Source organism: Vigna umbellata, chromosome 1, assembly GCF_029865625.1.
Source record: "Vigna umbellata cultivar VRB3 chromosome 1, Vumbellata_1.0, whole genome shotgun sequence".
Taxonomy (NCBI): domain Eukaryota; kingdom Viridiplantae; phylum Streptophyta; class Magnoliopsida; order Fabales; family Fabaceae; genus Vigna; species Vigna umbellata.
Genome location: NC_142165.1, coordinates 93165918 through 93188686, shown reverse-complemented (window position 1 = coordinate 93188686; position 22769 = coordinate 93165918). Strand labels below are relative to the sequence as shown.

The following is a 22769-nucleotide window of genomic DNA, read 5'->3' as shown; positions in this document are numbered from 1 at the left end:
ATTTAATAAGGGGGCTTAAATTTGTATATATGTTATTAATTAATAGGTATGTAATGGAGTTGAATTGTTAAGTTAGGTTAAAAAAGTGAATTAATTAGAGATTAGGGGTGATACATTGGGAGCATGGGTCCCATGATTGATATAATAATTTTTCTCTGGTCAGAAGTAGGCTAGGGACATTTGCTAGGCCATCTTAATTATCAACTACAGTTAGGAAAGCAACCAAGCATAGCAATATTCCCTCTTCCAACTTGTTATTTAAAACCTTCAATCCAGTCCTTATTGAAGCAAAGAAGCCAAGAAGCCAAGTGCATATAGACATTAATAATGTCCAACAGCATGAAAAAGTTGTCCAGTTATTTGCATTCCCTATCCCAAACTCCTCACAGGCTCAGAAAAAGAATGCTAGCAACATGGACCCCAGACCAGGAATTCAACCAGGTCAGGCACAGATCTGGAGCTGACATGAAGAGGAAGCTCAACTGGTATGATCTGGTTGCTCTTGGTGTTGGAGGAATGCTTGGTGTTGGTGTCTTTGTCACAACTGGCTCCGTTTCCCTTCACCACTCTGGTCCTTCAGTCTTCATTTCCTATATCATAGCAGGAATTTCAGCCCTTCTCTCCTCCTTGTGTTACACTGAATTTGCTGTTCAAGTCCCAGTTGCAGGAGGAGCTTTCAGTTATTTAAGATTAACCTTTGGTACAATACAATACAGCACCTTTTCTTCCCTTATGTATATCCTTACTATATATACAAATTTACCTATTAATTTTCTTTCATGTGTGTAGGGGAATTCTTTGGATATTTTGCTGGGGCAAATATACTAATGGAGTATGTCTTCTCAAACGCTGCCGTAGCAAGGAGCTTTACTGAATATTTGAGCATTGCGTTTGGAGAAAATGATCCAAATGTTTGGAGAGTGGAAGTCCATGGCTTGCCCAAGGATTATAACATGTTGGATTTTCCAGCTGTGGCTGTCATTCTTATTCTCACTCTCTTTCTGTGTCATAGGTTTGATTCATTTCTAATTTTTCTTTTCCTTGTTTCTTCTGCTTCAAACATGTTTGTTCTTGTTGTGATGCTATCTGCTTATTATCTGTTTAGTCGTCCATTTTTCAACGGATAAACATTTTAATAGGTTATCCTGTTATGTCACAACTAATTAACAAACTACTTTATTAATTACCTGTTTTACTTTTTGTAATCACAATGTTGAACCCGTTACTTTTAAACGTTCGTCCGGGTTCGGTGGATTTTGAAAATGCTTGTGTTATCCTTCTTTTTAATATTGTTATATTTTGGTTTATTACAGTACAAAGGAAAGCTCCGTATTGAACCTCATAATGACAGTCTTCCATGTGATTTTCTTTGGATTCATTATAATCGCTGGTTACTGCAATGGAAGTGCGAAAAACATGGTTAATCCAAAAGGTATAGCACCTTTTGGTGTTAGAGGTGTTCTTGACGGAGCAGCAATAGTCTACTTCAGCTATATAGGCTATGACTCCGCTTCAACCATGGCTGAGGAGGTCAAAGACCCTTTTAAGAGCCTACCCATTGGAATTGTGGGTTCAGTTCTGATAACCACTTTGCTCTATTGCTTAATGTCTCTGTCTTTGTGCATGATGGTTCCTTACAACAAGGTCAGTATATATATATATAGTATATCAAGTGTGATATATATATAGTGTCATATATGTATGAACCCTCTCAACTCCTTCTTTTCTAATAGGCTTAAATAAATGGACCTTATAACTTTAGTCATCATATATATTAATATAATATATGGTGTGTTAGTGATGAAAAGCTAATTCCTGGTGTAATATATATATATATATATATAGATATCCGAAAAAGCATCATTTTCAATAGCTTTTCTGAAAATTGGATGGAGTTGGGCGAGCAATCTGGTAGGGGCAGGTGCAAGTTTGGGCATTGTGGCTTCTCTCTTGGTAGCCATGCTTGGCCAAGCAAGATACCTTTGTGTTATTGGAAGGGCAAGGTTGGTGCCATCTTGGTTAGCCAAAGTACACCCTTCAACAGGCACACCATTGAATGCAACGATCTTTTTGGGTAAGCAAACTGTCTGTGTCTTAATTAATTAACAAAAAGAAAGAAGCTCTGGCCATTATATATACATATACATATATATATATTCTAGGTTCTTCGGCATTGGAATATTTGTCTTTTTTCTCTAGAAGGATCGTAGAAATTTCAACGTGAACTTTTCTTATAAATGTTATTGTACGGAAACTGGTAATCACTTTTTATTGTCATGCCTATAATGAGTAGTGTGATACAGTAAAATGACTCAGTATGCTGCAACAAAATATAGTTGTAGGTTTGGATTAATAACTATATCTTGGTTAAGGCATTTCTTTAATGAACAACCTTGTTTCAGTTTTGGTTTAAACAAATAACCTCATACTTAACCCGTTTTTATTACTTTGATGTTTTTTCACCGGTCTTTGCTGATAAAAATAATGATGATTTGGCGTCACCTAAATATGTCGGATATATTAATTCTGATGGGATAATTGACAAGTTAGTTTTTTCTTTTAATGTTGCTGCATTTATTTATTTTTAATTACTTAGAGATTTGTTTTTACCTTAATGAAAAAATCTGCGTTTAGCATCAAACTTTTTTGTGCATGCTTTTATATTTTAAAAAAATGATATCATGACCCATAAAAAAAAAGTAAGGTCAAATAAATGTAAAGTTTTAAAATGTTATTTTTCTATTTTTTTTATCTCCTACTCAACATGATCTCTCTCTTTCACAATGTATATAACATTATATATCTTAGTCTTTCTCCCTACAATGTTATAGAAAGGAAAGGGCTTTTTATTCAGTTCTCGATTACTTTATTCCACGGCAAAAATACACATATATATTTTGTTTGAAACTATGTCGTCACTAAAATGGTATGTTAATTTTTGTTAAAAAGTAACAGAAAAAATATTTAATGTAATTATGAGAAATCAAAATGAGTGAAGATAATTAATAGTAATTGGGTTACTTACCATTTTATTAAAGTCAGATTTAATCTATAGATAATTAATATAAATTACGAGCATATGAATATCAATTAATAGACACATTGCTGAAAGTTTAATGACATAATGTTTTATATTTCCTAAAATTTTATCTATAGATGTAAGAAAAGTCTTTTAAAAATGTTAAAATAACTTTAATCAATGTCAATTAATAAACTCACATCTCATTTTCTCAAATAAAATTCTGAATGTACTTCTAAAAATGTCATTTTGTCAAAAGGTAAAATACCGTACGTAGTTTTTTAAACTGTCAAAAGATTCCAAAACAGTACTTAAATTCTGATAAAAATAACTTGACAAAATTAAATTGTTTTGTAAAGCCAACGAGATAAAAAGAAAGAAAGACACTATTGAATTTGTTCATCAGTTCTAGGTTTCTGTTAGTCTCAACTTTCAAGTTAAACTAAACATAGATGAGTTTTTTTAGCTTTATTTGATGTATAACTATTTTAACAATGTTATTGTGAGTAAGCTCTATTTTCATTGTTTTATATTTTAATTAGGTTTGTTAGTGAATAGTGAAACGTTGATTCAACAACTGGGTAACTTCAATTAAAGGAAGCTTGGCTAGATCTTGACATACGAATATCAATATCATTCATGATAAGAAAAGGAGGAGAAAGTGAGATTAAATAACGAAAGAAACAAGAAAGATACCTGGAAGAAATATAAAGATGTTTATTTTTTTTGTTCTTGGTGTAGGAATTTGCACAGCATCCATTGCACTGTTCACGGAGCTTGACATTATAATTGAGTTGATAAGCATCGGCACGCTGTTGGTGTTCTACATGGTAGCCAATGCTCTTATATACCGTCGATATGTAATCACTGGCCATGCCCCACCTTCGCACACTCTTTTCTTCCTTTTTCTCCTATCTCTAAGTGCAATATGCTTCTCCATTGCGTGGAAATTCAAGCAGCAATGGTGGGGTCTTGTACTTTTTGGTGGGTTTATGATCGCCATCACTGCCTTCTATCAGCACGTGATGCTTAATACTACCATTGCCCAACATCCTCAACAACAACAACAACAGCAGCAGCATTGGTCCGTGCCATTCATGCCATGGCCACCCTCCATCTCCATCTTTCTTAACGTTTTCCTCATAACCACACTCAAAACCCTCTCTTTCCAACGCTTTGGCATATGGGCATGTTTCATCACCATCTTCTACGTGCTCTATGGCGTTCACAACACTTATGAGGCAGAGGAGATTGAGATGGGTGGTGTAGGTGTTGTTGGTGATGAAATGAATTCAAGTGTACACAACTTGCAAACTAAGGTGGAGATTCAAGTGTATTAGTTGAAGCAAAGAATGCAATTGGGCAGAATTAATAAGAAAAGAAATCAGTTGTTATTATTATGTACATTGTGGGAAAGAGACAGAAGGGATATTGTGAAGAATGCTGCATTGGTGATGCCGCTATTATATATGATAGAAAGAGGCAGCAAACTCTTGAAGCAACAATGATTCTTTAGTAGTGGGAAACATTGAATTGAGTTGAAGTCCAATCCGGGTGCAATCTGCAGTCTTTTGAATAGTACTGAAATAACTTGTATCGTTGTGTCATTTCGGTAGCACGTCAAAAGTGAATGGTGGGTCAAAAATCAGGTGAGAGTGGGTTTAGTTTAGCAATCTCTTCAGTATCTTTGGAAAAGATGGGTTGAATTCATGACCAAGCTATTCACCCTATCAGATCCCAGCTGGGGCATAAAAAGTGTATATATCACCCCTCTCTTCCTCATTTCAATTATTATTCTAGTATTGTTCTATCTACACTGACTCACTCGGTTTCAAAAAAATTTCCCACTTTTTTCTTCTCCTGATAATTTACAATACTATCTAGTATATATAGTACTGACAAATAACAAAGGAAAGCAATGAAATATTATAACAATGATGAAGTTGATGAGTTTTTGTTTCATATAATATTCTCTTTGTCTAACTAATGTAATACTCCAAATCACGCTTCACTCAAGCAAAGTAATGGATTTGTTATTAAGATTTATATCATATTGAATTTTTCAAGCACGTAGCATTGATAAAATCTTCACACTTACCTGACCTTAAAGTATTTGAGTTAGGAAGTTGTCAAGTCACCAAAAAATGTCAACACTTACCTCGGGTGAATTTTTACAGAAAGCAAATGAAAAGTTCTTTAGAACCAGTAAAATTCTGAAGTTTGAGCTTTACTTATATATATCAGTTAAATGCAATAAACCTTATTATATTTGCTGTTGTAAATAAAACGTTTTACGACAAACAGCTGTTGATCGGAACAGGGCAGGAACGCATGAGGAATGAAAAATTTCTTACTTTTTAACTGTAGAAAGAATCTTATATATTAAACTACCTGTGTAAAAAGCTATGTAAGCGTGTCAGAACCCCATATTCTGTAGAACTAAGGTCATTTTCAAACAAAAATACTAATTGTACGTAAAATTCAATTGGCCTCTAAAATGTTGGATTAGGAGAATGTTTCATTACGTAAGCAGATCATGCTGACTGGAATTTGGGTGGACATTCTTGTGCTTAATTTCTAACCTGAATCTATTATTGAACAAACTATCTTAGCTGATCCGGAAAAGAAAAGGAAAAGACAACAAATTTTAATAATTTTACCATTTAACAGGTTTTCCCTTTGGACCGTAAAGGTGGCACATCTATCTGGTGCGCACCACAGACGAAGATAGGTACATGAACATTTGAAGCTGCTAGAATCGCAGTTGTACGAAAACAGACTTGTCTTCGAGTGGAAACTGGTACGAATAAGTGAAAATTCTGAAAGCTTGGAGCTTTTCATTCTCATAACATCAACTACACATTTTCTTTTTAAATGTTAAACCCATAGGAATAACTAGAAAGAAAATATAGAAGAGAAAGGATTTGGTAGTTGTAACTCTTAAATCTGTTGAGCAATAAAGAGAGTATAATTGATAGTTGGGATTTTGGAAGTTTTTGAAACAAGAGAAGGATTTAAATTACCGGCAAATAATGCGATGAAATGATTGATGAAAGAACATGATTCTACTGCCAACACTAATCAACAAGTTGTTGTTCTTCATGTGCAGATGGGTTGAGATAAGAAATAAAGATATCAATACATGATAAAATGAATGTCTGTTCCAACAAAAGAAAATATTAAAATACATAGCACAGTGGAATTTATGTGATTTATCAGTAAAGTCTTGTTGAGTGACTGTTGTTAGACTGGGAAGCGTAATTCTCGTAACAACCTCTGGGAAATGTCGGGAATTATATCAAAATAAAGGATAAAAATCAATTTACCTACAATTTATCCTTAGACACTTGAAGAACATCGGATCATACCATCTAAAATGATTGTCGGTTTTGTTTAATAACTTTTCCTTTTTGGTGTTTTGAATTATTATTTGGCGTACTTTTCTTCTTTTGTATTTGTTTGCTTCCTCCATTTTGTCTTATTCACATTCACCAGTTATTTATGACTGTCCCAAGCTGCAATTGCTGGCTCACAGAACCATTCTAAGGACACCACTTCAACATTGTCGTTCCGGGTGACAAGCTTTCTTGCTTCCCACTACAATTCTCATGTACTGCTTCTGCAGTGGACACATTTTGTTTTTTTATTAGACACTTGGTCCTTCAGAATAATTATTCAAAGTTTTCAAATTTTATATTACTATACACATCTTTAAGGTTATACGTGCAAAATACTTTCATTTTAAAAATAATTTATCTTTTAAGACATTATTAGATTTTTAAGAGTAAAAAAATTTAATTGATCTTTAGTTCTAAAAAGATGAATTGACTTTTGTACACTCGAAGTAACAATGTGTTTCGAGTGGACACTTTTTATGGATGAAATTATTTACTGTTTCAGACGTATATGGAACACTATCAAGAACGCACCACTGCATATACAAACACGATTGACTTTGATACCATTGATTCTTTTGTACGAAGTGAAGTGTGAAAGAGAGAAAAGAAACATGATTTGTTGTAACACTGGTGTCAAAAGTCCATCTTATGGAAGAGAGAAATTACCATTCTTTTTACGATATTCAGATATTCTAATTTACTATAGGTAGGACAGGTTGTCTCCATGCTGATCTTTGAATGAATGTGGAAGAAGACCCACATAACTATCATATTATTCTGCAGTATTCAACAATTCAATAATATTAGCTGCTATCATACACTTATAAATTTCTTACGAATTCAATCTTGAGTAAAAGAAATAAAAAATGAATGGTATACGAGATAAACAAGACCCACCAGCATTGAATATATGTTGGAGGTGACATCAAATTTTTATATCAACAATTCATATCTTAAATATCTCAAAAAGTGATCAATCAATTCCAGCAAAATTTACATATTAATTTACATTTTTTTGGGAAAATTTGTGTTTCCATTAAATAGCTCAACATGGTAAGTTAAAGACAGTCTTATTCGTCCATATATTTTTATGCAATGATTGATGAAAAGACAGTACATTAAAATTAATTAAGGTCATTTGACAACCTTCAATGAAAATCATTGAAAGAATCAGTGATGTGAATAGCAGCATGAACATTCAGAGGAGTATGTTAAAAGAAATCTTATAGTAGATAGAATAGACAAACAACTAAATTAGTCTCTAAAGTGTTAGGTTATCATTTAGCATTTTTTTAACTAAAATTGAAGAAAAAATGTGTCAAAAGCAACTCAAATATTATCATGTGTTTGAAACATCAAATAAACTCAATAAAATTTGACTAAAAGAATTAAATTCATATATTACTAAAGTTAAAGAACTAAATTGAGCTAAAGTTTCTAATAGAAACTAATTTTAATTTTTACTAAAAATTAAAAGATCAAATAAATATATATATATATATATATATATATATATATATATATATATATAAATAAATAACGGGTATACTTATCATATGTTGTCCTTCGATATCAATTAATTAATTTCTATAAAGAATTACGAAAAAGAAAACGTATTATGGAATATTAAAAATCAAAATAACGTATTTAGTGTCAAATATTTAGAAATGAATAATAATTATATAAATATTAAATCAGAGTACTAAATAAGAATAAGAATTGGGTAAAAGTGAAATAATTATATAAAATATTATACAACTATACAAAAATAAAATTTCATAATAAGGAAAACATTTACTAACTTTGAAAACGTTAATGAAACAAAATTGATAAATTTAAAAAATATTTTTAAAAATTTATAAAAAGAAAACAAATATTTATAAGTTTAAAAATGCTTTAAATTTTTTTTCTTTCCTTATTATAATAAAATATTTTTTATATATTAATATACTTAAATGAAACCACACATAGAAAAAAGATTAAATTAAAACAATTTAAATTTAGAGATATATCTTTAATCTTTTGAAGTTTATGAAAATGATATTAAGTTATTATATTATAGTAAGAAAAACAACATTATACAATTGTGGTGGTAAAAATACATATGAGAAAGAGTTAGAAAAAAAAATAACTATGTAAAAAATCATCAAATTAATATTCTACATGATAAAAAATAACAAATAAAAATATTAAAAATATCCAATATGTATCCTATAAATTATTTGATACACATTTAACGAAATTTCATAAAGAAAAAATGTATAATTAAGTATATGATAAGATAGAAACTATCTTAGAAATTTTTTTTTTCATATATTGAACTAGTTAAACCATTGAGAGATAATAAAAATTGTTTGAAGCAAACAAAAAAGTTTTCAAATGAAACAAACATTAAGAATAAAAAATAACAGAAAAAACAATATTTTTTGTAATACTTAATAAATGAATAATAAATAAACAACCGTTTGAGAGACTTGGAACATTCTCATTTTGAAAATATGAAAATAAAAATACTAAAAAAAAGTACAAATAATTGAATATAAGACCTAAAATTGATAATACATTTGAACATAACTATACAAATAAAAAATGTGTAATCAAAATTACGATAAGAGAAGAAATATATTCAAGTGCATTCGTAGATATAGAACAAATTAAATAATTAGGAAAGAAAAAAAAAAGATTACAAAACTAAAGAATAAGTGAATAGTATATATATATATATATATATATATATATATATATATATATATATATAAGTCTTATGCGTTACCTCATATTAATATATTATAGGTATTTTATTCATTTAAATGAAAATAGTAATAAATACAAATATAGGTATTAAAAAAAGAAAAATGATGAAGATGAGACCAATACATACATTCTTATCTTTATTCAATACTCAATTAAAAAATTAGGATATATATTATTATATTCATATTCATGTCTAATTAGTATAAAAAAAATTCATCAATACAAAAGTTCAAAAAATACTCATTACGACAATTCTATTTGTTATATCTAATATATATAGCAAAAGAATTTTTATGGTACAAAATTATTCATGTAACTATTAAACTAACTTATGAATGATTACATATAGAAGTAGATATTAATTAATCCAAGACATTACTAACAAAATTTTATCAAATCAAATCCTTCTATTTAAGTTAGTTATTAACTTATATATTATTAATGTGTATAAAATTTGTAAATACTAATTTTAATATCCTATGACATATAACAGGCTATTTTAAAGTTTATATCTTATGAGTATTTAACTTTTAAATAGTAAACTTGGTATAAAAATAGATTACACAAAAGTCAATACCGACCATAAAATAAGTGAAAGGATTGTAAAAACATATGAAAAATAAGGAATGAAAAAAAAAATAGCGATATCTTTACCAATAATTTATTACTTAATTAAATGTTTGAAAGTACTCTAAATTTACTATCATGTAAAAAATCTTAAAGGGAAAGTTAGTTTGAAACGAAGGAATATTGAAATGAAATGAAATTAAGAGAAGAGGAAAAAAAAGTTGTAAAAAGAAAAGTTATAATTTTACTTTTTTTCATTAATTCAAATTTCAATAATTTTTCCTTAATAACTAATATTTTATTTTCCTTGTATTTAGTTAGGGTAAAGAACAATCTAAATCCTACACCGACCCCTAAGTAGAAAATATAAGTTGTCACCTCAAACATTCTACGCCAACACTTTCAAATTATTTAATGTATAAACGAACCACTTCCCATTATAATTGTCACGGCTTCACTTGCATATCAAATTTATGAATTCACTTTCATTTCAACCCCAATTAACACATATCACTCGAGAAGATATAACGTTCACCTTTTATGTTTCATGAAAAATCTACAATTAATTTCTGTATCTCAAAAACAAAACTCAAAATTGATCGTTTAATTATGAAAAAAAAAACTCTTTAAATAATCACTTTATTTCTCTTTGAAAAGTCTCATTAAATAGCATAATTGTGTACGCTTTCTTCTTTCTTTATGTAAAGGGAGATCACAACCAATACAGAATAGGCAACAAAAATACATATATAAAACTAGGTTTTTTATTTTCTGTATTCCATTATAATTAACTGCACCTTCATAATAACTGAAGAAGAAAAAAAAATGACTAAAGTTTCATCACTTACACTCATCTCACTTCAATGGATTCAGAAGAGAGTGATTGAATGGATTTGAGAGGATTTGAAGTTAAATTTTTTGTTGTTTATTTGAGTGAATTTGGAGATAAGTGAAAGTGAATTTGGAAGTAAATTTTTTTAATCTGTTATATTAATCAAATTTTACACTAATTCTCATAAACTTTACTTTCAAATCCACTTAAATAAATAACAAAATTTATCTTCAAATCCTCTCAAATTCATTGAGTCACTCTTCTCCAAATTCATTCAATCATTCTCTCCCAAATCCATTCAAGGAAACAAAGGTCAGTGTATCACACTACCATTGTCTTCACCTTTGTAATTGCTGCTTCCGTCTTTGTTATCATCGCTGCACTTTCATTCTTTACAGATAACTTGTTATAGAAATTGTTTCGAAAACTGGAAGGTATACTATTTTTGTTATGAAAAACTTGTTTTTGAAACTTTTGTTTCAGAAAGTTTGTTTATTTAATGCATTTCATGCGTTTGGAAAGTTTGTTCTCGAAATCCTACTTTAAAAATTCTATTCTAGAAGTTCTATTTCAGAAATCTTGTTTTGCAAATCATGTTCCTAGAAATCTAAAAGATTTTCAGAAATAAATAATTCAGAAGTCACTTTTATAATAATAAAAAAAATCGGTTTAAAAATTGTGGGACTGCATTTAGAAATTATGGGGGTATAGGAAAAATAAAAGCCCAAAAATATTGGTTTTATGGTTAAAATTCCGAGCTTGGACTGATGAGAGTAGCCTTTTAAGGAGAGGTTGAATTTATTAGGGTGTTGCTTCTGCATCTTATCAAATTATTTTCATCCACCCAATCAAAAAAGTTTTACCGATTTTTTTTTAATAATAATACTTTGATAACATTTTTTTTTGCAACATTTTAATATCAACTATATGTCATTTTTTGTGATTGGTCTAAAATTACTCCACAATCAATAATAATAATCATAAACACTAACATGAACCAATCACATAATGACACATAGATGATGTTAAAATGTTGTAAAAAAAAATGTTGTCTATATTATCTTTTTCTTTTCTCCTAACAGAGAAGAGTGATTGCTGTCGGCAAAAAAATTTCTGGATCTGATTTTGTTTTCAGAGAAATAAATTCCGGAATAATGAGGATACAGGAAGAAAAATGATGGGGTGTAGGAAGCAATGCAGAGGATTTCTTTTTGCACCCTCAGTTTTTTCTTGTCCTTACATGGGGGTGTGTAAAAGACAGAGATGACATGGAAATGCCCTTAGTCTCTCTCGTCCCTTCGATATCATGGTCTCTATTCTTTCAGTTGTCGCTTGTCTCACGGAAACTATAATCTTTATTTTCATATTAATTGTTAGATGAGCGTTTAATACTTGACTAAATATAATTAATAGTTAAAATGTAATTTTTTCTATTTAAAAATGTAATAAATTAATTAGCACAATTCAATTGTGTCTATATTTGTCATATGACAATTAATATAGCGTATATGATAATTGATACTACTTATTGACAAAAATAACTTTTAGATATGAATTATGAAACCTTTTATATAAAAAAAATATTTTCAAATTGTAAAAATATACTTTTGACTTTCATATTACAAGATCTAGATAGTTTCTAAATTATAAAATCTGAAAAAAATATATTTAAACCATTTTGGCAAAGTAAGGATTTTCATACTTTCAAAATATGGTAAAAATTAAATCCTCTTAAAAATATGTTTAGAAATCAAAGAAATGCAGCGAATATCTTCATATAAATATGAAATAAAAACGAAATAAGAAAATTCAAAATAAGTGAATATATATATATACATTTTGAAAATAAATGTAAAAATATTATTGAAACCTAAGTTATTAATAAAAACAAGTTCATATTATTAGCTATAATAAAATAAGTTAATATAAAAGTAATACTTTTATTTAATTTATTTGAGATATTAACTAATTAATTTATTTTGGATATTTTTATATTCTAATTAGCCTTGGTCTTTTTTTACAGAAGAATGGTAAAAGGTTGAATTGGAAGAATCCAATGTGTATATCTCTTACATGGTAAATAGACTACTAAAAATATAATAGATTTAATTATTTATTTGGTTCGTACTTTGTGAAAATATTTTAAGTTGGTCTTCATTTGAAAAAAAAAAGTTTTAATTAAGTCTTAATTTTTGAAAAAAAAATCAATTGAATTACTACCAACTTTAACATGATAACTCTAATCAATAAACATGAATACTCTAATAACATGATAGCTTTCAAATTTTTGAAGGAGAGCAGATAAGATAGAAGAAAAAACGTGACGAAAACATTATAGTAAGGGTAATAGATTAGGCCAAAATGAGAAACAAATGAGAAAGTGACGTATCTAGACTTTGTATGTGATATTATTTTGTTTTGTTGTAATGAGACATGGACTTGGGTTGTACTATTAGCAACGTCAATTATAAAAAAATGTGAGATATTGCTAATTCAGAGTGTCAAATTTGGAAAGCTAATGTAATTTTTAAGGGTTAAATATGTTTTTAGTCTCTCAACTATCAAGCGATTTTGTTTTTCGTCCCTATTTCAAACTTTTAACGATTTGATCCCTCTCCTTAAGGAAATCATAATTTTTGGTCCTCACAAACTAACGCCGTTAAATTTAGTCTCACGTGGCTAACGGTATGCCACATATGATACTAGCTTTCACATTAATATTGTGCCACGTGGTGTGCCACTATTCACCACCCTCTTCTCCTTCTCTCCTCTTCCACCACCACCTTCCCCTTCAACTTCGTCCTCACACAAGGCCGCCACCACCAACCCCTCGCGCTAGCCGCCGTCGCCAACCGTGAATCACGTGCTGCTGCTGGTTGGGGGAAGGCGACACCGGCGATGAATAGTGGAGCGTGCATTGCAATTGTGCTGGTAATTACTCTGTGGAGATTTCGTGGTCCTTCACCGAAGGGATTCGTGATGCGTGTGGGAATTTCAGCTTCGGGGTGGTGATTTTGATTTCGGAGATTAGTGTTGTTGGTGTTGCTACTGGCGACGACGAGGGCGTGAATGGAAGTGGGTTTCTTGCTGACAATAGCGTACTTACTGTGTTCCTCCACGGTTTCGAAAGCGAGGTGGCCAACCAGCAAGGTCACCATCTTGTGCTGAGCGAAAAGGTCCTGAGACTTAGGGTAATTCGCAGCGAGCTCCGACACGGCTCGTTCGCGGCTATGGGAGGGAGCCCCCCGAGGTACTCACCGCCGGCGTCGCCAGCCGAGACGCGGAGGAGCCAGGAGACGTCGCCGACGGAGTTTTCAAGGTGGGAGGAGACCTTGCGGAAGGCGGCGCTAGGGTTGAGTGTAAACACGCGATTCATGAGAGCGTTGCCGCGACACTCGTAGAGCGTTGTTCGGTCTCTTCGATGATGCGGCGCGTGGGACGCTCGTAGAGTTCGGAACTGGCCTGACGGAGCAGCAAGGGGTTGGTGGTGGCGGGCTTGTGTGAGGACGAAGTTGAAGGGGAAGGTGGTGGTGGAAGAGGAAAGAAGGAGAAGAGGGTGGTGAATAGTGGCACACCACGTGGCACAAGATTAATGTGAAAGCTGGTATCATATGTGGCATATCGTTAGCCACGTGAGACTAAATTTAACGGCGTTAGTTTGTGAGGACCAAAAATTATGATTTCCTTAAGAAGAGGGATCAAATCGTTAAAAGTTTGAAATAGGGACGAAAAACAAAATCGCTTGATAGTTGAGGGACTAAAAACATATTTAACCCAATTTTTAAACACTTGGACCATTATTTATCAATACAATTAACAATAACAAACATAATATAAAACATATACAATAGTTATTGTTTATTATTATACTTAAAACTTTCATGAATGATTTCTATTAAATAATGATATCCATTAGTAGTCATTTGTTTGATACTATAATCATAACAAAATACTAATTTTTTTTGTTTCATTTAGAAAAGACTTTAAATTGCATGTTTCAAATGAAAAGTAAAAGTGGGCGGCCACAAAGATATTATATCACATTATAAAAATATTTAATAAAAATTCTCTAGAGTTGAATGAAAATTTTATTGACTATTCATATTATCTACATCAAATAAAATGACGTTTTCATGATATTACTTAATTCACTTGTATTCCTGAGTGCAGATAGCTTTATGAAAGCATTCTAATACCTTTTTTATAACTTACGAAAGTAAAATTGGATCCGTGGCGCAATGGTAGCGCGTCTGACTCCAGATCAGAAGGTTGCGTGTTCGATTCACGTCGGGTTCAATTTCTGTTTTTTGTTCTTTAATACATATCTAAAGTATTTTTTTTTCAAATTTTGATATATCTATTATAGTTTTGAAAAAAACATAATTTGTAAAACAAATAATTTATTATAAAACTTAAATATGTTTTTAGTGTCTAAATTTTAATCTAAAATTAGAATTCTTTCTTATTTAAAAGTTTGGTATGTTTTAGTCTTTATATTTTAAAATAAATAAAAAGTAATTAGTTTAATTCAATTATGTTATTTTTTATGTATCAAATGCATTTTTTAACAAGCATGAACGTGTAAAATGATATAAAAATTAAAATGCTAACATGAATTATTTTTAAAGTTTAAAGATTAAAATGTATTAAAATATTAAATAATAATAAATTTTAATTTTGTGCAAAATTCAGAAGCTAAAAATATACTTAAACCTTATTATAATAATTTAACAATTACTTTATAAAGACAATTTTGAAACCAAGTATTTTTAATTTTGAACTTATCCAAACTAATAACCAATTGCAGCCTTTTCTTAATACTATTCAAATAATAAACACAACATCCTATTTCAAGCCTGGTATAATAAGTATATTTAGAACAAAAGATTGCACAATGAGATAAATCTTGATAATGCTATGTCTTTATAGACAATCAGCCATAGACTAATTAAGATCTCCATCACACATGTTCATAGTCACCACTAACATCAATTTCCTCGACATCCTCAATATCTAATGATCCAGTAGCACCTTGCCCACCGATACCATCACCAGCTTTGGATCCTTGTCCTGGTACCCTTGCTTCTTGTATGATCTTCATGATTTCTTCCACCTTTTGGCTTGGTTGGTCTTTATTTGTTTCCTCAAATCCTTTTCTTTCAGCTTCGATGATCTCTTTAGGCAAATTCTTCAGAAACCAAGGATTCTGTTTTATCTCTGGAATGGTGATCCTCTTTAACAAAGATCATAAATAGTAAGATTTAGAGAGGTGAAGACTCTAATATTCTAGAACAAAATCAATGTGAGTTGCTATGAGTTAGATAAATGCATACTAATTCCATTTAATGTTAAATATTGATTGATCTAAGGTCTTTGTAATTCTGTTATTACATGTTGTATGACAAGTACACATGCTTTTAGAGAAGAAAAATAATTTATCTGCATCAAAAAATACTTAATGCCACTCAAAGAAAGAAAGAAATAATATAAAATTTAACAATGTTATGATGTGATAGGCAGAGAGAGAGAGAGAAATGATAGGCATTGATGGATGTTTAAAAATAATTAATGTTCATGTATCATTGCTCTTAGGAGAATTAGAGATACATACCTTGGCAGGATCAGCAACAAAGATGCTAGAGAGAAGATTCCTACACTCAGAAGAAACACGAACATAGTCGGGTATGGAGTACTGAACACCAATTATTCTCTACCAACCAGAGACTCAGATTTTAAGTTTTCTACTATATCAGATTAACCATAAATGAACTTTAAGTTAAACAACTAACAATTGCTCACCCCGATAGTCTTTCTGAAATTTCTGGGATCTTCTGGATCTTCAAATGGGTATGCACCAACCAGCATGACATAAAGAGTCACACCACAGGACCAAACATCTGAAATCTACAAAAACAAAAAGGCCAATTTGCTTAAGAAATTGGACATTCAAAATCATTTTAGGAACTTTGAAATGGAAGTGAGAATGGTTTAAATTGTTAAACCATGAACCATGGCTTTTATTCCCATTGGTTGTGACATGACATGATATTCAAATTCCTAGGGAAATAACAAAAAGTCTTAATACCTTCCCATCATACTCCTTTCGTGACAGAACCTCTGGAGCAATGTATGCAGGAGTTCCAACTGTTGATTTAGGTTGAGAGTGCAGTAGAGCAGACTACAATTACATGTTGAAATAGATAGGAAAGTCAAGAAAAATTATAAGAAACATATGTGTGGACAGAATATAATGTAAGGCATGTTATATATTCAAAAAGCCTCTTGTAGGTGAATGCTATTAACACTTAACCTTGGAGTAACCAAAGTCACAAATTTTAAGTCGAGGAGATGGTTTTCCGTCCAGGAGAGTGTTTTCCAATTTCAGATCTCTATGACAAATTTCCTGAAATAGGCAGTATAGCATTACATAAGAGATGAGCTTGTAATGAAGAACAGAATGGGTTCAGAGTGCATACCATTGAATGACAGTAGCTAACACCGGATATTAGCTGCTGGAAGAAATATCTAGCCTGCAATGCGGGGAATTCATTCACTTGGTAAATTTCAATATGAATATATACCTTATTTCTGAATACGGATTACATGAAAGGAAAAGTCAATAAATCAACTACACTACAGATTCTACTACCTCATCTTCGCTAAATCGACCAGCACTACATATCCTCTCAAAAAGTTCACCACCTGAAGCATACTCCAAGACAATAGCTAAATGTGTCGGGGTCAGCAAGACCTACAGAAAATATATCTGATTCAGCATTTCATTGTGCGAGACTTCTTAAAACTCTGAATAGAAAAGGCATCACATCATGCTAGAAAAAATGGAGTAGAATTTGAGCCCATGAAGAAAATAAACAAATTACAGCATTAAAAGAAGGGAATGATATTAATAAGCATTTTTTTTTCTCCTTTTCATTTGGTACGAGTCAAGTTTATGGCTAAAGATTATCTTGTTGACTTATTGATAGTTTCTTCTGAAGATACTGGTCCAAGTGATTTCAGCAGATATTTTCATATCGATGATCTTGGATTGCAAGTTTTACTGAAGGAGGAGTTATGGGGAAAATATTATGTACAGTACGTCACATCAATTTGAATTATGTAAACGCCAATTGTCTGACGGCAAATGATTATGACCCAATTACTTTTAGTAATAATGCAACATTCCAAATGACTTTGTGCACATTATGTCAACAATTACAACTCGTTATAAAGGGAACTACAAACTACACAATCAAAAGTCATTACGAAAAAAAATTTCAAGCAGAGTGCAACATGAGAGTTGCAAGCACCAAAAATAGAGCAGATTAACCACTTGCTTAACTAAAAACGCCCAATTTCCCTTCAAATCTAACGAAGGGGTAGTTTGCAGAAGAAAAGTAAGGTCTCACCTCTTTGAACCTGATTATATTTGGATGCCTTAAAGATCGGTGGTTAATTATCTCCCTCTGAACATTCTCATCAATCTGGTACCAAAAACTAGCTCATTCAGAAGAAAAACACATGAGAAAGACTTTGCACAAAAAATATAAAAACGAAGTTATCCCTTTAAGCTTTGATGATAGCTTCTCGTTGAGAATGGTGAAGTAAGCTACATAAGCTCCATAGAGAGAACAACAAAAATAATTCTATGTCATGTACATCTCCAATCATCAAAGGACGGTCATAATTTCAACAAGAATGGCAAAGACATTTAAGAGGAACTACAGAATTCAATTTTTTTTTATTTGTACTTGAAATTCAAAAGAAGAAACAAACAAATGGGTTATTATTGCTCGCAGGGAATAAATAGTGAACTTTGTAGACTCTATGCCTTGCAGCATATCGATTCTCCAATTTTCCTCGAGATGATGCTGAATAAGACTTTCATGGAAACTACCAATCAGTACAATACAGTATAAATTCGAGAGTTGACTAGTTGAGAAACACAAGGAGGAAGGAAATATCATAACCAGGAAAAGTAGCTCCTCTGGTTAACAGATTTAAAAATCCAACCATTGTTATTGTACCTTGATTCATATGATATGATGAAACATTGAACATTCAATTTAAGATTTTGAAAGAAAAACACGGTCCAGAGATATCATATAAAATTCATATACGAGCAGAAAAAAACACAAAACAAAACAGGTAGTTTCCAAATTCAGATCGTGAGGAAAAAGAGCAATCAATGCAAAGAAAATCTCTGAGCCAGCAACAGCATTAGTGAGTACTCAGTAGTAGTCAATGGAATTTCACTGCAAGTGAAACAATTTGGCAAAAAGAGGTTTACCTTTTTACCCCTCTCTATGTATTTGACGGCAACAAGCTCTCCAGTCTTCTTGTCTTTTGCCAACCTGGCCACACCAAAATTCCCAGAACCAAGCTCCTTCAATGACTCATACCGCTCCTCCATGTCAACCTTCCCAAAAGCTACAACACCCACCTCTCAAGGACTTATACACAGAGGACCCCAATAAGTGAACACACCTTAATCTTATATTCATGACAACAATATTGTATATATATATATATTAGCATGTATGTACAAAATAATAAATTTAAGAAGGGTCAGTTTAATTTAATTTAATACAAAGTGGCATACGGAGGCAAGGAAAAATTCAAAGAAACAAACATAATCAATCATGAGCGAATATAAAGAAAAAAAAAAGTGATGTTCTTGTAGCTGCAGAGTTGAGTTGCTCACTCACCTTTGTACTACTAGCAAATTACTCCGTGAAAAGTTGTAGGCTTTTTTTATATGTGGAAAAGTGAAGAATAGAATACGAAGAATTTTAAAAGAGGGGTGAAGTGACAACGGTGTTTAAGAGCCGCTGAAGAGAGAGAGAGGAAAAGAAAAGAAAGGGTGAGAAGATGTTGGTTGTTAGTGAGTAAAGTATCTTACGCGGCTTCTCTTTCATTACAATGATGAGTGTCTGCTTTCTAAACGGAATTAAAATTCGGATTGTCTTCCTCTTCAATTCAATTCACCTTTGCTTTGCGTGTCTTCCAGGATTTTCGTCACTTACATTTTACAGTAATTCAGTTAAATATTTTAGGTTTAATTGCTTCCTTTGTCCCCAGTTTGGTTGAATTGTGTCAAATTCATCCTCATTTTTAAAAAAGTTTCATTGTCGTCCTCACGTGGTATAAAAGTGTCAATTGAATCCAAACATAGAAAAAATTTGTGTCAAAGTAGTCATTTTTCCTATATATCTGTGTCTTCCTTTCATATGTCACTTCTCTGGAGCTATGAAAAGCCTTAAATTGGATAAGGTAAAATGAATATCTTTACTTGATTGTATGAAAGGAAGACATAGAGATATAGGAAAAATGACTACTTTGACACAAATTTTTTCTATGTTTGGATTCAATTGACACTTTTACACCACGTGAGGACGACAATGAAACTTTTACACCACGTGAGGACGACAATGAAACTTTTTTAAAAATGAGGATGAATTTGACACAATTCAACCAAATTGGGGACAAAGGAAGCAATTAAACCAATATTTTATTACAATGTACTAAACTATTTAAATTAATATTTTGAACTATAATTATATATTTTAATGAAATAATGCAGATAAGATTAGTAACTTAATGTATGTTTAGATAAATGTATAAAATGCCCCTTTGGATTTTCGCATTGTGGTGATGGTATTAAAGAGAAGAAAAATCAAAATGAATTTATTCAAGTTAAAGGTAATTTATGTATAAATTAATAGGTAAATTCGTTTTAATTTATCAACAATTTCATTTTATTTTACCTTTATAATTTATAAATCTTTATAGGAAACTTTGTTCAAACATAATGAAATTTATTACAAAAATCAAAGGGTATTAGATAAATGAAGTTCGATTTACTACATAATATATATATATATATATATATATATATATATATATATATATATATATATATATATATATATATATATATATATTGGGGTTTGGTAACGCGTATGCATCTGAAGTGTTTTAGTAGACAAAAATATTCTTATATATTATGCATTCTAAGTTTTAAGGTTAAAGGTATTTTAATAATTTTCATTATCAAAATTAAAAAAAAAACTCTCAAACCCTTACTGACCTCTCTCATTCATCTCAACCCTTTCTCTTCATCCCTCCAACATTTTTCTCTGTCATCCCTACTGTAGTTTCAATTGAAAAAAATCAGAAACATTTGTCGTTAAACAATTTGCCTTTGACATATTCACCTTCAGGCAAAGGTTCATTCAAGATCTCTTCAATTTCACTATATTCACTAACCTCTCAAATCTCATCATCTGCATACGTTGAATCATCATTTCTAAAAAAAACCCTCCAGACCAATTCCCAATTCCTTCGGATGTATTATGCTTGTGATTAGATAAAATTATATACGACAAAAATTATAAAATGAAAACTCATTATAAAATCATTTTTTGTAAGAAATTGTTTAATAACTATGTTTCTTCCCAGGCCAATTACCAAGTTCCTTTGATGTCATTATGCTTGTGAAAAATTAGATAAGACAAAAATTATAAAATGAAAACTCATTTTAAAATTAGTTTTTGTAAGAAATTGTTTAACCGTGAGTATTTCTGATTTTTTCCAGGTCAATTACCAATTCCTTTATGCTTGTGAAAAATGGATAAAATTAGATAAGACAAAAATTATAAAATGAAAACTCATTATAAAATCAATTTTTGTAAAATTGTTTGATGGCAAGTGTTACTGATTTTTTCAATTGGGGCTATAGACATGAAAAACACAGGCGCGTACGCACGAAAACACAGACGTGTTAGCAAACACACACACACACATATATATATATATATATATATATATATATATATATATATATATATATATATATATATATATATATATATATAATTCAAATAAGTTATCCCAACCGTCTTCTTAATAAAATACATTATACATATAAAATATGCATTTGTTATTATTCGCGTTAGGCGAGGGGACTTAATCAAACCTAATTGACAATTCAACTTCCAAGGTGAACAATGGCACCATCAATACAAAATAAGAACAGAAATAATAAAATTTTAAGTGAAAAACATGATAACTAAAATATAAAACTAAAAAATATAATATATTATGTCTGTAAATATAATATCTTTATTCATGAAAGAAATTGTTTTTATTGTGTTATCTTTATTTTTTCTCAAATTTTAAACGATTAAATTAACTATTTTAAATTTTTTAAACCATTTCTCTTAATTGAATTGATATAATTTTATTATTCAAGAGGAATGAATACATTTTATGGTATTTTTCTTTAAAATATGTATAATATAAGTTTTCAAATTTTTATACATAAAATTTCAAGCTAATAATAAGTATAAATATGTGTTTGTCGTTTATATATGGTAAATGCTATGCACCAAATTAATTATAAAGCTCTTCTGGTATAAATTGATGTTTTTCAGTATTACAATACTAAAAATATTGATCAATATTATTTAGTTAAAATAGTTTTATTTTATTTTTTAACATTTCTGTGTCTCTTTAATATGAGTCACATTACATCAATTACATATAATTTTATGTAAAGATGTTGTCAGAAAATTAATTTCAAAAGATTAAAAGGACTTGTATTCTAAAATATAAATACAAAATCAAAAGTACTAGTACTCTTTTTAACAGAGTAATACTATTTTGTTTTTAAGTTATATTTATAATTTTGTATATGATTTAATAATATATTAATGGTGCAGGATATTTATATTTTATTATAGCATTATTGTTGAATTTAAAATAAACAAAGACTCAGTGACGGACATTACGTACTTTATATTGACTATGAGTACAGGTTTGGATGAGTGAAAAAGAAGTATAAAATAGATTTATCAACTTTTTTTCATGTAAACTTTTTATCATAAGTTTTTAAGTTTAGTTTCATCTTTCATTCATTTTATAAAACAAGTTAATATAGATACTTCTACTAAATTAATGATAATAAAACCATAAAAAATATCAATCCATGTAGAATGACAACGGATCGGGTACGGATAGTATCTATCTACAACCACAACCTGACCTACAAAATAAAAATTTGATCCATAACCCGTCTAATACCAGTAGAGGTATGGACTTAAAAAATATTTGCGCATATTTTAAAATCCGCAAGTACTGCAGATATCTAAAAATAAAAAATATATATATTTTATACATTTTAAAAAAAGTTAAATAA

At 30.2% G+C, this 22769-nt stretch overlaps 2 protein-coding genes and 1 non-coding gene across 3 annotated transcripts; 2 read left to right on the top strand and 1 right to left on the bottom strand.

Moving 5' to 3' along the window:
• The first annotated feature begins 303 nt into the window (after positions 1 to 303).
• On the top strand, positions 304 to 4831 carry LOC124824460 (cationic amino acid transporter 6, chloroplastic-like). Its single transcript, XM_047296895.2, has 5 exons — positions 304 to 700; positions 790 to 1012; positions 1314 to 1644; positions 1846 to 2074; positions 3761 to 4831. The coding sequence occupies exons 1-5, from the start codon at positions 328 to 330 to the stop codon at positions 4357 to 4359; spliced, it is 1755 nt and encodes a 584-aa protein (XP_047152851.1). The 5' UTR covers positions 304 to 327; the 3' UTR covers positions 4360 to 4831.
• A 9963-nt stretch (positions 4832 to 14794) lies between these two features.
• On the top strand, positions 14795 to 14866 carry TRNAW-CCA (transfer RNA tryptophan (anticodon CCA)). The gene has a single exon. It is a non-coding gene; the product is annotated as a tRNA-Trp (tRNA).
• Positions 14867 to 15399: 533 nt separating this feature from the next.
• LOC124820121 (serine/threonine-protein kinase SAPK3-like) lies at positions 15400 to 19484 on the bottom strand. The gene is made up of 10 exons (XM_088104805.1): positions 19279 to 19484; positions 18861 to 19023; positions 17980 to 18054; positions 17220 to 17321; positions 17047 to 17100; positions 16881 to 16973; positions 16656 to 16748; positions 16370 to 16474; positions 16182 to 16280; positions 15400 to 15803 (listed from the first exon to the last, which is right to left on the bottom strand). Exons 2-10 carry the CDS (start codon positions 18981 to 18983, stop codon positions 15531 to 15533), a joined length of 1017 nt encoding a protein of 338 aa, XP_087960931.1. The 5' UTR covers positions 18984 to 19023; positions 19279 to 19484; the 3' UTR covers positions 15400 to 15530.
• Between the last annotated feature and the right edge of the window lie 3285 nt (positions 19485 to 22769).